Here is a 12,659-nt window from a genome sequence, read left to right as displayed (position 1 = left end):
TGCTTATCTGACTTTTTTCTTCCTACAGAATGAAGTCAGGGGTGAAGCTTTCACGGGTCTGCACCAAAATTCTCCTTTTGGTCTGTGATTTAATGCTCTCATCCACTCCACTATCCTCAGTGCAGAGTCTCCAGGTACACAGAAAGGAACAGTGCTTCTCCTAGTGTATCCCAGCACAAGTGTCCCTGAATCTTTATCATAATGCCAGTGCTCAGATTTTTCTTCCTCACCTCTACTCTTCTTCTCTGGTGATGGACAGACCTATCATTTAAGCCTGTTCATTAAGGCATAAAAATTAATTTAAGCCTTATCATTAAGGGGCTTCTACCCGAGACCCTTTTTACTTGCCTGTTTGTCCTTCATCTCTTCTGTTGCCTCAAAGGCTCTCCCCATCCCTCTCAGAGGGGAAGACAAGAACTTCTTTAAGCACTTCCAGGATCAGCCCCTTGATCTGGACTTAGTTCACCCCATGGGGTCTGGTTGACATGACCTACTAAATTTGCTAATCAGAGAGAATGCGCCTCTCAGTTAAAGAAGTCTGGGGACATAACCAGAAAAGCCTACTCTACATTTTGCATGTTGTCCTGTTTTTATTTCATCCCACCAAACTTTGCACCCTTTTAACACCATTTTCTTGAAGAAAATAAGGCTTTGAGCAACCTGGTCTAGTGAAAGGTGTCCCTGCACATGGCAGGGGGTTGGAACTAGATGATCTTTAAGGTCCCTTCCAACCCAAACCATTTTGTGTTTCTATGAAATTAGTCAATGCCTTGGTACTATGGCAGAGATTAACCTTTGCAAGTGTCTATTGCTGGTCTTCTCCTGCCTTGAAGATGGGCCTCACAATCACTTCTCTTAATACCTGAGGCCAGGCACAACTAAACCACAGAGAGTCAACTTGAAGGCTCCAGGACATCCCTACTTTCCGCTTTACATAACAGAAATCATCTGCATATGGGCAGATAATTAATGAAGTTTTGCAATACTCCCAGATAGTCTGTACTATTGCACAGAAGGATAAAACTGCAGTCAGGCAAGAAGAAAAGTTCAGTAGCTAGCTTTCCTGCCATCCTTGTAAATGAAAATATTCCCATGAATATTTAGGGCAGTGGGATCAGGACAACATGTGCCATAGCAGGCATCAGTGTCACTCTTGGGGTACCGAGCAACAGCTGTCTGGAAAAATCAAGGCATGCTCTCTCTAGTCAATGCTGTAACTTTTGCCTTCACAGGAAGCATCTTTGTGTTTGAGCTGTTCAATATGCTGGAAGAAATATGACTTATTCTAGTAGATATATTGAACCAGATATATTACAAATATGAGTAATTACCTTCATCTCATTAATTGTCCATTAATATCTGTTACATGGAGCGTTCTGCCTTAGATCATATAATTCCTTGCTTATTTAACACCTGAAGTGTTAAATAGAAACAGCCTCAGAATTACTTGATATTTTTCCTGCTGTTTTTTATCAGACCTCAATTCCTTCCATCGGCTCTGTAAATTAAAATTCATACAGTGAAGTCCTGAAATTCGGCACAGTGTCAAGGGATGAAAGTTTTAACACGTTATATGAAAACGAGTCAAATCATTCATCAATCTCCCACACAAGCTTACAGAGAGTCTCTTGCTTGCATTTTTTAATGGTTCTGCCTTCTTCAGAAGGGAATGAAGCCTTTTCCTGCATCACAACAGCCATCTGAAAATAGACCTAAGAAGTTCAATACTTTTTGTAATTCTGTGAAGAGCTAAATGCATCAATAAAATACTTTATGTCTCCAACAAGCCTTTGATGACTGAATTAGCTAAATGAGATAGAAATGAGGAGTGATTTATAATGGGCTGTAATGAGTTCAACAGCCTTCCAAACAACTGACAGGGAATAGATTCGTTTTAGTAGTGTAGCAATTTAAAAGAATGGAGAAGGGAAAGCATTCCCCTTTGATCTCAGTAACAGCAAAGTTTCTTTAGATGTGGTCTGAGCCAAACAAATATGCAGCAAAAGGTTCAGATAACGGTGCTTTTTTTTTTTTAACCCCCTTCACAAAACAAGAGGCAGTCCAAACTAAGTTACTGAGCTTTCTAATAGAAGTCTCATTTCCCATTGCTACGTTCCTATGAAGTGTGCAACTTCCCTAGACTTCCAGAGAATAATGACAAATTATTGTGAAGTTGAGATTATAACACAGGAATAAAAAGTACATCTTGACTTTCATGGGAATTGCTGTAGATCAGAGCTACCCTCTTCATGAACTCTATATAAAGACAAATGCTAGTGCTCAGATGTCATGCTGATTTACGGCTTAATATCATGTACTTATTCTGTAGCCTAGTCAAGCAGAGCTTTCTCATAATGAATCATCTCACCTAAACTACTCCCAGCAGTGAGGCTAACCAAATATCCACCTAGAGTGCATTTGGGAAGTGGTGAGCCAGACCAGAAGAGGAGACAGGTGAGACTGAGCTAAGCCTGGGGAAACAAAGACCTGACCAAAACAAGTATGGCACAGCACAGGTATTCAAAGGACACTCAATTTCACCTTCTGTGATTGCATCCTGCAGACGCTTGTGCTTATGTGCAGTCCCCTGACCATGTTTGGATTAAGTACCTGGAGAACTGGCAGTTTACCACAGCCTTGCCCTGCTTTCACAAGACCTGTCTCTCCCTTGGCATATGAAGTGGATATAAAAAGTTCGGCAGGGTTTGGCGAGTGCAGATTGTGAATGCAAACAGGTCCAGGTAAAGGAAAATCAGAGTGGTGACTTACTTGGACCAGGGCAGCCTGCTATGAACCTAACGTGGCTGCTTACGTAACTTGAGTAAGAAGTAGACTTCAGACCTGTACCATGAAGAAAACCCTTTTTATTACTAGCGGTTCACTTACGTTTCACACAAAAAATCCTTCAGAATGACTGTCTGCTAATGGCAAATCATCTGCCCCTGCCTACGGCTCAGGATTACTTCTCAGACACACACATACACCTGCTGGCACGGCTGCAGGGTGGGATGAGTCAGAGATGCTTTCACAGTCGTATGCAGGACTCAAGCGTCAGCATCGTTTACAGGATCTCTGCCTCTGACTTCTCCCATGACAGCTGACAGAAAGACCCTTCTCACAGTAGTGAGAAGCGAGCACTGATCTGACATTAACTGTTGACCAGCTGCAAAAATATTACTAGTGCATTTAGCAACAGCACCCCAACTCTCAGCAAATGAGAATTCATACTCTCCCATTATTCCCTCCTATTATATTGCCTAAATCTACTATGTATATTAATTGGCTGTTTTGGTTTGCTGTTTAGCAGCTGGCTTCCTTTTAAGCTAAAGCTCATTCCTTTTAACTGCATGCTTCCATAGCTTCTGCCCTGCCAAAAGGTTAAATAGATGTCATTATCCATTTCCTGCAGAGACCTGATTTCTACAAAAGGCCTTAAGCATGGCAATATGATTGGCAGGAAAGAAAAGATTGCAAGAAGCTGTTTTCACATTTAGCCAAATACTAGTAAGAACAGACACCATTTGAAATGATGCTCTGCATGGGTCTCAGCAGCTGGGCAGTACATTCATCCTCTTCCTGTTTATGATTATTCTCGCATCAGCCCCGTTCAGCATGGCATCCCTCAACATGTCAACACATTAAGTAGCTAAGGATAGACAATACTACAAGTCAAACCATGAGGGTGGTGAGACACTGGAACAGGCTACCCAGAGAGGTTGTGGCTGCCCCATCCCTGGCAGTGTTCAAGGCCAGGTTGGATGGGGCTTTGAGCAACCTGGTCTAGTGGAAGGTGTCCCTGCTGGACAATGGCTGGAACTAGATGAGCTTTAAGGTCCCTTCCAACCCAAACCATTCTATGACTCTATGATGAAACTGTCTCTATTTTTCCTGAATTGTTACACGTTGCTCGGTGCCACCTATGAAATGGCAAGGCTGTAGACCCAACAGCAGGAAGTAGGCTAGAAGAAGAGATAATCTAACCCTTGCCTGCCTAGTCTCCTTGGTAAATCTCCCAGGCAGGCCAGGTTCGCTTCTCGTAGGGGTTTTTTTTAGGGAAATATGTAACTTCTATCTGGGGGAGCCATAAGCATCATTCACGGGCTCAGGGTATGCAGCTCACCACAGCTGAGCAGCCTGGGGGAACAGGATACCCATATGCAGCCATGGTCCTCTTCAGGAGCTCAGTCCTCTTGGTGGGCCCAGAGCCCACAAAATCCATTAGATTCCATACAAAAGCGGAAGGCAGCTATGGTTTTAAGACCCTGCTGGAAGCAAAGACTGTGATGGAAACAGCTCAAAATCCCACTTTCCACTCTTACTTATCTAAGGGTTTATCACACCACATGCCAAAAACATTAGCAGTTCAGTTTAAGTCTTACTTTTGCCTGAGGGGCTCAAGCCTGCACCAAAGCAGTGCTTCATTCACCAGCCACTTCTGGTTGATGGACACCAACCAGACACTATCTGGGGACACCATCCCACCTAAGATATCTTACTTTACGTATTAGGGAACAAGAATCCTATCCACATTGTGTGGATAGGAGCAAACAGGAAGCCTCTAAGGAAGGCTTGCAGAGTAAAGGCTATCAGCATTCCCCTTCCAGAAGGGCATTCAAGCCACATAATCTAAGCTGGGAGCCACCGGCTAAGGTCCTAGCAAGCCGGTATGGTCTGGTCACAAGATGCACTCTATTCTTCATCCTTCTCTGTCAATTAGCTCTAGCAGATCTATGTTTAGTACCCTAAGGATGTCTGTCTGTGAAACACCAGTTCTCCTGATTGAACAAGCAGCTCTGGACCAAGCTCAGGACAACAGCCTCCTCTGCAGTTATTCTAGCTCAAAGCTTTGCTGCCTGTGCTGTCCTGTGCAAAATGCAAAGAACTGAGGGCTGCCCCAGAGCCAGTCAAGCACTGGGACAACTTGAGGAGTCTTTATCCCTAGATGTTTCCAAGATCAGACCCCACATCACCCTCATCCAAATGCAGTCCTCATCCTGCTTTGAGCTCCTCTCCTGCTGTGGTCCATGAATCACCAGTGGTCTGGAAGGCAGTGAAAAGGCAGCTGCAATGTCACCGCTACTGTGCCTCCATAGAGGTGCTGAAGTGGGAGACAATAGAACAGGCAGTAGCAGAAGGAAAAAAAGAAAAAAAAAAAAAGTATCCAAAGCACTGTCTACTTTTAAAATTGGACTTCAAATTGAAGTTGTCAAAATATGGTACAAGATGAATTGCAGATCTCACCTCCCTCCCTAAACAGTTTGATAAGAAATTAAAAACAAGTTGAGAAGAGTATGGCAGCTGTGTCTGCATCAGCAATACAGACAGCTCAACTGCAGCAGATCTGGAGGGAAAGGCTGAGGGTGTGACATTCACTCTACACCCATTTTGTAGGGCCTTATTTCAGGTTAGCTTTAGCTTAGCTTTTGGGACTGACTTTACCTTTGGGGTGATGGGCTGGGGGGGTTCTTCTAGATACTTTTCTCCAAAAGGAATCCAATCCGCATGCTCAGAGGTCACCAAAGCACAGGTAAGTGAGGACAGTCAAAAGATAAACAAAATAAGCAAATGCACGGTTCTGCGGGGAGAAAGAGTTGTCATCTACCTAGATTGTAAGAAGTTGTAAGTACAGAAAAGCATCAGGTCTGATAGCACTTTGGACAGTCCAGTCTTGTGAGAAGTGTGGTGCTATGTACAATAGTATTCAGGATTTATCAGCTTGTATTCTGCTGCATTTGGCTGACTTGTACATTGTTAATATTTTACCAAAAAAAAAAAAAAACACCACCACCAAAAAGGCCCAAAAAAGCCAAAGAAAAGAGACTTAAGTCACTCAAAACACCTTCCACATCTCAAAGAGGAAGCTCTCTGTCAGGATTTTACAACTTCACCTGAAACTGAAGGAACACAGCTATTTGTTGTTTGAAACACACACTGATTTTGACTGGGAAGACAGAGTGCAGGAAACATGCTTTAAAGTCGCTATGAACCAATACAAAACTATTCAAAAATTGCTTATTGTTACATTCTATACCATCCACCTACAGAATCCATCAGCAATGTAACTCGCTGCCCTTAGGGCAGCCTTGTTAGCAAAAGCTCTTGGAGCTTGTTAGCCCAAGTGTAGACAAATTGAGAATGTAGGCAGACACTAAATGCAACCCAAAATAAGCAAGCAGCTCTGAGTGTCAGCAGATCTGTAATTAAGGTGGTATTTCAGTTCATTCTCTTCTAAGGCTTCAATTATAATTACCTAGAAGACAAAAGGTTTTAATATAGAAAGACATCAGGTGTTCAAACATAATTTTCTCTGCCATTTGACAATGGCACTACTGTAGTAACATATCGGAGTTTTGATTTGTGGAAGAAGTCAGTAGTTTCACTCGAGCACCACCATCTTGCTTTTTTTTTTCTCCCCTAATTAGCAGAAAAGATGGTGCAGGAAACTCAGTCCCTGTTAAAGGCAAAATACTGCTGCTAAATGAAAGAGGGTTCTGGACTCACGAGGTCCTGGGAGATGCTAGCCATCACCAAGGCCTCTCTCAAGATGTCTGGGGTTCCAGTTTGTGGCCTTGTGCTGGCTCCCCTGACAGCACACCTCTGTAAAGGACCACATGTCACCTTCAGTAGCACATGCATCCTGGGTCACCTTCCCTATCTCTCCACACAGTCCAGGCTGTCAAACATATACACATGACATGACAAGCCAAGCCAAGGCCCAACTAAGTGCTATAACCAGTTGTTTAAGACCAGCTTATATTTCCCTTTTTTTTTTTCCTGGATCAGCAATTTACTAAGAAAATAATGAGACCTGTTTATACTGAAGTCTGTATTTTAAAACTTTGAGTCATATTTACTTAGGCTTCTTAATATAAAACGTTTTTCATGATCTTAAGTGAATCTGCAGTTAAGTTGGTCTTTTTTAAAAAAAAAAAAAAAAAAAAAAAAAAACAACCAAAAAAAAACCTCAAAACTTTTTTAGTTTCTAAAAGTTTCTAGATAAATGTTTGTCTTGAAATACTACTCTTCTGGGGCTTAGTGAGATCTTCATGGGTGTCTCCAGTACTCTAGGTGGGAACACTGGCTTCCAAAGTACTTGATGCTGCTGCAGAAGTTAGTCATCCTCTGAGTCACTCTCACTCCTGGCTGGGACACGTGCTCTGATTGAGGACATAAGCTGGTCCTGGATCTGCTTCTTGGGGTTCTCCTCAAGGTCAGTCTTGATGGCACCTGACTCTGAAATCTTCCACTCCAATTCTGCATAGAGCAAAACAAGAGAGCCATGAACGCAGGGAGCAAACTGGAAAAAGGCCACCCTAGCTTCTCCAGCTTTCTCTTACCACCAAAAGCAGGGCCCTGCTCTATTCCTTTCCCTTCTCTTCCACACCCAGGCCCCAGCCCCTGTCCTACACCCACTCCAGCTGAGCCCTACATTCACACGGTCACTACTGCTGGCACAGGTTTCAGTCCAGGGCACAGGGGTACTGCTCTGCAGCCCACCAGTAGCATTCCCGGTGCCTCCCTGCTCCCTTTACAACCAGGAGTGCAAAAGAGGTGATTGACACCAAGCAGCAGCTTTAGAGGTAACTCTCTGAGTGAAAGCAAACTCAACCTCCTTCTAACCACATAAGGGCAGAAGACAGGTTTTCACATCTATCCCCAGTGAAGGAGTACTGCTCATATATTACAGCTGTTTCCATCATATACAGAGTTCATCCCAATCAGAAGAGTCAGGGAATAGACCTGTGGAGGGGCAAAAAAATTGTAGCAATTCCACTGACACATCAGAATTACAGGTATTTTTCAGAGATATATTCTGTAAATGCAATTCACTCCTTTCCTATAACACCATGCCCTGCTTATTAGTTCCTTGGCAAGACAGAAAGAGAGACTCCACCATCAGTAGTAGGCCTATTACTATGTAGGCCCAAACTGGATTGCTTCCCAGAAGCAGTAGAAATTCAATACAACACATTCAGTTGAAACCTTTCTCCTACTTCTGCTGCAAACCTATCATTAAATCAAATTTCCTTCAGAAATTACAGAGTAATGAATACAACCTCATATTTTCTTTAATCTTTGGTAGAAGTCACCTGGACTTAGGGGAGAAGGAAGGAAGAAAGAAATAAAAGAAGGTGCAGAGTTCCAGTGCCCAGCTTTCTGTGATGACTGAAGTAAGCTAGCTCAGACATCCCCCAAAATCAGTTACTTATGCACTAAAAGTGGGAGAAATAACTACAGGTTCTGCTACCACTGCTCACTTCAGCACATAATTAAGCAAGCGCTGTAGTCAGTTAGCTGTTCCCAAATCAGTGATCCCACTGGTGAGCTTTTCCCCTTCTGACACTTCCAGGCAGGGAAGCATTTTCTACAGCACATGCTCAAAGTATCCTGTAAACTTCAGGGTTTTAGTAAAAAGAAAAAACAAATCTCTTTGCATCCTATCCCAGTACAGACAGTGATATAACCCAGCAGGGACCCTGAAATGCTGCTTAACTGTTGCTCACTTCAGATAAAGATGTCCTTAAAGTCTGACCTTAAAAAAAAAAGAAAAAGAAAAAGCTTTAAGGCATCTGGATCAATATACCTAGTCAGAAAGCTCATGAGTATCCTTTTAACTGAAGTAAAATCCACTAGGTTACATACAAGTTGCATGTGCTTTCCAAGAAGAACCTTTTTCACAGCTGATCTCTGTCTTCAAGCACTGCTGTAGGACACCATCCCCAACCAACCACCTCCAAACCGTAGTTTTTGCTGAACAGCCACAGTGCTCCAAGACCTGCATCACTGCCCTCATCACATTCTGAAGCACATCATGCTGACAAGGCTGCACAACCCAGCCTGTCTCCAGGCTACTGAGACAGGCAAGGAGAAACAGGTCTATGGAAAACTATGACCTCCAGGAAAAGTAACAGCCTCTCCCCGTGGAGCCCTACGCCCCCGAACTATTGAGGCAGGAGCTTAACATGCTGCCATCTCCAGGAGATGGCAAAAGGAAAGGGAAGTAGCCCAGTTTCAGGCTAGCAGACCCATTTGGACAAATAGACATGCTCTCTTTAAAGGTTCACGAGGAGCAGAACCTGCATGTCAGGGAAGTACAACAGGTAACTGCATGCCATCAGCTTGAAACAAGGAGCACTACAATGCAGTAGGCAAGCACCAGTTATCAAGTACCAGTTATCAAGTGCACAGATTATTCAGCAACTGGGGGCAAGGTCAGTCATTCAGGTACAAAAGCCCCAAAGAATATGTGTGGGCACTATTTACTCTTTAATATATTCAGGAAAATTTGTTTCACCCAACACAGGGTGTGAATACTTCCACACACATGATTAGTATCAGTATGTTGGCCTACTCAGCCACTCATTGCTTTTACAAGAAGCCTTAATCGCATATTGCTGAGCTACAAAGGTGCAGGAAAAAAACCCCAATATAATTTTTAGTACCTTCCTTCTCCTCCTAAACCTTTCTTCTCTCATTCCCAGCAAAGTAATTTTGCTTTTCCTTTAGAAGATGGGAGATGCAGCCACTCACCGTCCCTTGTCAGGTTCATGCCACCAAACACCAAAGGCCCAATGAACTGAGCTTTGATGTCTCCCTCCAAGTAGACAAATATCGTAGGCAGGTTCTTATCAGGGTAGTTGGGAATGCAGGTGGTAGAGATAGCTTTGATGAATTTCACATCTCTGAACTTTCTTGCAAGCCCGTTCATATGTTGATTTATTAAGGCACAGAGTGGAATTCTGTGAACAGCAAGAGACACATGTATGGTAAAAAGACAGTAATCCGCTCCCGAAGAAAGGTCAGAAATATCAGCTCAATAAGTAGGATTTACGGAAAGAGAAGTTTACCAGAAGCAGCTTCTGAACACTTTTGTTGTCCAATATTCCAGTGTTCAAAGGAAATCAGCATCACTGGAGGTTTTGGTGAGTGGTGGGGTTTTTTTGTTTTAAGATATGAGCAATACAACCTTTCCCTCTATCATACAGATAAATTGATTTATGAAGATATGATATTTAGAAATTGCATGAGCAAGGGCAAAATCTTTCCCAGAAGAAAGTATGCAAATGATAACAAACACCTGTTGGGCAATTAGAGATAATGAACAAAATCAAATACTTCTAACCCTTTCCAGAAAATTCTGGCAACTTATCAGGCATGTTCTTCCATCATGCTGACAGGACTGGAAACATGGTTCACTCCTTTTTAATGCCTCTAGAAACCAGAGTAAGGTACACAGTGATCCTTCTAAAGCACAGACCCTCACACCTTATCTGGAATAATTTCCAAAACCTGGATATTTCAGTGCAGCAGCTACGTCTGTGGTAGCTGTAAGGTACAAGTCATGCTGTGCTATACAGATGTACAAAAAAAAAAAGGGTTCTTCATGGTAACATCATTTTAGGGCTAAGTTTGGCAGTCTTGAGTCAACGGTAATGAAATTACTAATTCAATTTTTTATTTCTCAGAACTCCAGAATCAGTTCCTTAATCTCCACAATACCATGTATTTGTCCAGAGTATTTTCAACTACTGACAGCAAGAGGTTTAAAGTTTAAAAACAAATTCTTACCCTTGTTTGTAGAGGTGCAGGACTACCCATATATCTTTTCCAGCTTTCGTAACTTCTTGAATGTAATCTTTTCCTGAAATCTCCAAAACCTCCCCAAATTTATTCTTCATTTGCGCTGCTTTCATTTCTGCTAACCTCTGCTGCCTGAACAGCAAGGAATGGGAAAGAGATCTTGAGAATAGATGCATTTTTGACAGAATAACACTTAAAGCAACTACTTGAAACCTGTATGTTAGAGACGCATTACAAACTTCTTTAAACCCCAGAGCAACAAAAGCAAGTTTACACAGTCAACAGATGCTCTAGTATTTGCATCACAAGTTTAAACTGCCAACATGCAAGAAGTACAATTATGTTTCATTAATTATTTTTCCCCTCATTTCTGCCCTCAGCAGACACAATACTACACTATACTAGCAAACTGAGTATCAAAAAAATAGAGAGATGGTAGAGATAAAGAGATAATGGAAAGCCAACACTGTAATTATGTAAATCTGCAGCACCTTAATCTCACTCATGCAAAAATTGAGAAGTCTTGGAGGTGATTTTCAAAGCTCTCAGAATCCCCAGCCATGCACTCAGCAGGTGCACATTATCTCTGCAAAAGTAGGTTGTAGATAAAGGACACTGAATTTAAAATGCATTTATCCTATTAAAGATATTTAGAAGCTCTACAAGACACCAGAAACACAACCCACTTTTTCCGTCATCAGGCCTAACAACATCCTTCCCCTCTTCAGCAATATCTAACAGCATATAAAAGAAAAAACCTCCAGTTTTCACTAATACCAAATTCTGTATGCTGCTCTGACCTGTACATTTCAATTGCTTTCTCATCTTCCTCATTAAATTCATCTTCATTCTCTTCTAGCTCTTCCAGAGTCATGTCCTCATAAGTTTTCACTAGAATGAAAGAAACATCAAATCAGCAAAACACTCATTTCAGGATTAAAGCTCATCAGCTTCTATCAGTCCGACAACATGTATTTACTTTAAGGACAGATAAACTGAGAAACACGGCTTCTCTAAAGTATTAATGTTACAGGACTTTTAGAAAATATAATACACTTTAAACATACAGATGCAAAGGACTCTCATTTGAAGGCTGCCTAGACTAGCACATGAGTACCTGGGCTAGCATTCAAGTTTGGTGGCTGCAGCAAAGACGTACCTAACACACACAACACCACAGCAGGGATGCCTGAACAACAGGGGAAGGAGAAAGCATACAACAGGTAATGTCATAAATACTTCTGCTTGCACACTCACATGGCAGACTCCCTTCACACTGTTCTTATTTCAGTTTTCAAACATCTACTTCTATAAAAATATGAAGCTGACACCAGGAACACATGCTTTCCTTGTGTTCAGGAATGTATCGGACTCTTAACAGATGACCACCCTACACAAGAAAAAATTTTGGTATCCCTTACAGACTTCGAAAAGGACATATTTTACAGGCACATCAACACTACTGATGGCTGTTTCTTGTACAAGCTTTCACCAGAAGCCATTCCAAAACTTGTCCTCCTGCTGCTCACCAAGAGACTTCTGAAGGATGGCAAGCTGCTCCTCTTCCTCTGCACGCTGCCGTTCCTCCAGGTTTTCCTTTGGAGGAAGGATACCTTTCTTGCGCAGGATGTCATTCCACTCTGTGTCTTTATCTGGGTCCTAGAGCAGAACAAGAAATGGACGATATGCATTCAAGGTGAACTTTACCACTTCCAGAACAGGCAAACAAAACAGGCAAGTTTTTCAAGAGAGACAGCACAACGCTAAACTGGTAACTGTCTGGATTGCACCAGAAAGTCACAGTGTGCATCCTCCTGATGCTGAGGCTTCTTTGTAGCCTAGACCAACCCTGAATCATAGAATGGTTTGGGCTGGAAAGGACCTTAAGATCATCTAGTTCCAACCCCCCTGCCATGGGCGAGGACACCTCACACTAGATCATGTCACCCAAGGCTCTGTCCAACCTGGCCTTGAACACTGCCAGGGATGAGGCATTTACCACTTCTCTGAGCAACCTGTTCCAGTGCCTCACTACCCTCACAGTAAAGAACCTCTTCCTTATATCTAAAAATAAATAA

The 12,659-nt window shown here is 42.4% G+C and overlaps 1 protein-coding gene across 1 annotated transcript; it reads right to left on the bottom strand.

Annotated features, from left to right (window-relative positions):
- Positions 1-6,958: 6,958 nt before the first annotated feature.
- PDCL3 (phosducin-like 3) lies at positions 6,959-12,240 on the bottom strand (the record flags this gene model as incomplete). The annotated part of the gene is made up of 5 exons (XM_010020477.1): positions 6,959-7,254; positions 9,532-9,740; positions 10,570-10,713; positions 11,382-11,472; positions 12,111-12,240. Coding segments are annotated over 5 exons (717 nt in total), but the record flags the coding sequence as incomplete, so codon positions are not given.
- Positions 12,241-12,659: the final 419 nt, after the last annotated feature.

The sequence above is a fragment of the Nestor notabilis genome, unplaced genomic scaffold (assembly GCF_000696875.1).
Source record: "Nestor notabilis isolate BGI_N333 unplaced genomic scaffold, ASM69687v1 scaffold11798, whole genome shotgun sequence".
NCBI classification, from domain to species: Eukaryota; Metazoa; Chordata; class Aves; order Psittaciformes; family Psittacidae; genus Nestor; species Nestor notabilis.
This window is presented reverse-complemented; position numbering and strand designations above follow the sequence as displayed.